The sequence below is a fragment of the Anarrhichthys ocellatus genome, unplaced genomic scaffold (genome assembly GCF_004355925.1).
Source record: "Anarrhichthys ocellatus isolate YVR2014 unplaced genomic scaffold, GSC_Weel_1.0 scaffold903, whole genome shotgun sequence".
Classification (NCBI taxonomy): domain Eukaryota; kingdom Metazoa; phylum Chordata; class Actinopteri; order Perciformes; family Anarhichadidae; genus Anarrhichthys; species Anarrhichthys ocellatus.
The window spans coordinates 5,477-8,343 of record NW_022280877.1 but is presented as its reverse complement, the minus strand read 5'-3'; the positions used below and the strand labels follow the sequence as shown (position 1 = coordinate 8,343).

The window sequence follows — 2,867 nt, the reverse complement described above, 5'->3', positions numbered from 1 at the left end:
GGCTGTAGCTCAGCCTATCATCGGCCGATTTCAGTCAATGAGCCCGCCTTCGAGTCAGAGTCAGAGTCTCAGGAAGGCAGGTTTCGAAGCGGGTGTTGATTGACAGAAGTTTCAGCAAGTAAAGTTGCAAGAAGTGCCGCGTATCCCAGAGCGTAAAATTCCATTCGCCAAAAGTCTGACCACCCACCCATGGTGGATTAACCCCCCCTTCTACAGGAAACAGATCGGAAGCAGACAGGATGCAGTTGCCAACAATGATTGTAGCTTTGATTGTAGCTGTGAGTGACCGTTGGTCACTCACAGCTTTCTACTGGTTCCACGGAGAGAAAAACCGAAGGTATTTATGCGTTCTGTGTCGAATGCTAATGCTAAGCGATGTACGGATCGCCGGATTAGCCGTTAGCTTCGTGTTGCAATATCGATGTGCAGTAAATATAACGGCGATTTTTGCCCAGTATTTCATGCTTTTATGCCACATTTTCTAGATGCTTACATTAGTAGTGTATAGTTGTGTTTGGAGTGTGTAAAAAGTGACTTATATGATAGTGTTGCCCATACGTTGCTGTTTAATCCGGTAAATAAAATGTACACATGTACAATTCTGGCTATCAAAATGAGCAATTTTTGGACGATATTTATGAGACCCCCTAAGCCCGAGAGCCCCCACATCTGGGGGCGTCGTGTGCAAGAGGTTCCTGCTGCTGGTTTATAAAGCACTGAATGGTTTAGGGCCAAAACACATCTCTGATCTGCTGCTACCTTATGAACCATCCTGACCCCTTAGGTCGTCTGGGACCGGTCTACTTCCTGTTCCCAGAGTCAGAACTAAACATGGAGAAGCAGCGTTCAGTTGTTCTGCTCCACATATCTGGAACAAAGTCCCAGAAAGCTGCAGGTCTGCTGAGACCCTCAGCTCCTTTAAATCAAGACTGAAGACTTTTCTGTTTGCTGCCTTTAATTGAACCAGATTCAAGGATATTAATACATTTCTGCATTTTACTACTGTATTTTATGTATGAATGTTTTTATTTTGCTTTGTGTTGTGATGCTTTTAATGGTTTTATGTGAAGCACTTTGAATTACCTTGTTGTTGAAATGTGCTATACGAATAAACTTACCTTAGAATCAACACCAGACACAGGATGTGAGAACATTTTAAAGGTTTTGGCTTCAAAATAAAAACTTTTTTATTGATTTTATCATTTTGGGCCATTTTCTTCACGAAAACGTCCAAAAGCTTAAAGACAAAACTTGCTATATTTTATTATATATATTATAATATTCTGTAAAGCAAAAATGCAGATTCAGATAACCTTTAAATAAATGTTCCATTCATTATATTTGTTGACAAATAAAAACGTTTAGACGAAGTTTATTATTTCACTAGTAATCACTAATAATCACTAATAAACACTAGTAATCACTAGTAATCAATGACTCTGATCACTAATAAAGGGACAAACTTCAGTGAGCAGAAACAAACTTTATTTGTTCCAAAAATAGACACGTTTTCAGCAGAAATATATATATTACACTTTAAAAACTCCAAATACTTCACCAGCAGTAGTACAGAGTACTCAGACAGTATTTCAGAGTACTACAGAGAACAGCAGTCAAGAAAAACACAAAAAATTAAAAATAAAGCCAGCTGTGCCCCGATGTGGGCGTGGCCTCGTGTGGGCGTGGTCTCCTGACATGTCATCGTTTAAAAAACTAGTAAAAATATTAAATATTTCAGAAAATTCACATTTAAACAGTCTACACTGTGAAGTCAAATAAAACAAAATAAATCAAGTACACTGCAAAAAGTAAAAGTAAAAACCCGCTACACCGGTCTGGTGCGCTAGCAGCTCTGTTTATTTGGCCTTTTGGTCAGCTGACAGGAAGTGATGTCACAGCTCACACGTCCAAGCCCTGACGGGACAGGAAGTCTTCGAGTGCGCTCAGTCGCTCCACCAGCATCACGTCCAGGTCCAAGTCGTCGTCATCGGGGCCGTTGCCGTGGCAATGTCGCCGTGCCGCCACCCGTTTCCTGGGTACCATAGCAACAGGAAGTCCCGCCCCTAAAATAGACAGATAAAATATCTCTGATCATGTTTCATTCTAAACAACCAATCAGAGGAGAGCTAGTAACGTTAGCAGCACCGCTAACGGCTAACCAACGGAGGTTCACTTCAGTTACATGATGATGCCTTCAGGCTCTGCTCAGTGAACACCAGTACTGGCTGAAGGTACATTATAACGTTATCATGATGTGTTCACATGTCATCTGTAAAATGTAGTTTTGGTGATAAACTTGAATAAATCCAGTAGTTTGAAGGAGATGTTTTCACATGAATATAAAATAGATATTAGAGATGAATTATGAGCTGTTTAACTTCCGTCTAGGGCTTTTATTGTGAAAGGTAAGAAAAGGAAGGAGTGGCTCTGGGTTTTTTTTCCCAGCATACCTTGCGGCCTCTTCCTCTTCCTGGGTTGCGTGAAGTCAGGGAAGAGGAGGAGCCTGCGCCTCCTCTGCTGGCCAATCAGGAGCAGTGCACCGTTTTTTTCCCGCGGCTCCTCGAAGATCGTCTCCAGACTCCTGCAGTGTGACAGAAAAGCATGCTGGGAGATGTAGTTTGTACAGCAGTTCGACATCATTCTGTCTGTGTTCTTGATGTGTGGTTTACTGTGTTTTGTCAGCTTTCACACTGGAATTAAAAGTATTTATAAAATATGGGATTTGTAGTTTTTACCTGTTTGTGGTGGGGGATTTGTAGTTCTTGTTCGTGTAAATCTCCTCCAGGCTGAACTCTTTCTTCTTTGACCTAAAAGTAAAATCTAGTTTAATATATTGATCTTATCCTCAGATTTTGTCTTTTTTATTT

The 2,867-nt window shown here is 40.9% G+C and overlaps 1 protein-coding gene across 1 annotated transcript in view; it reads right to left on the bottom strand.

Moving 5' to 3' along the window:
• Nucleotides 1-1,470: 1,470 nt before the first annotated feature.
• LOC116377106 (uncharacterized) overlaps nucleotides 1,471-2,867 on the bottom strand; it is a 3,822-nt gene continuing 2,425 nt past the window's right edge. The window contains exons 6-8 of the mRNA XM_031838658.1: nucleotides 2,736-2,807; nucleotides 2,451-2,581; nucleotides 1,471-2,063 (exon numbers count right to left, since the gene is read on the bottom strand). Of these exons, the coding sequence (XP_031694518.1) occupies nucleotides 1,900-2,063; nucleotides 2,451-2,581; nucleotides 2,736-2,807 (367 nt within the window). The 3' untranslated portion in view covers nucleotides 1,471-1,899. The remainder of the gene's footprint in view (nucleotides 2,064-2,450; nucleotides 2,582-2,735; nucleotides 2,808-2,867) is intronic.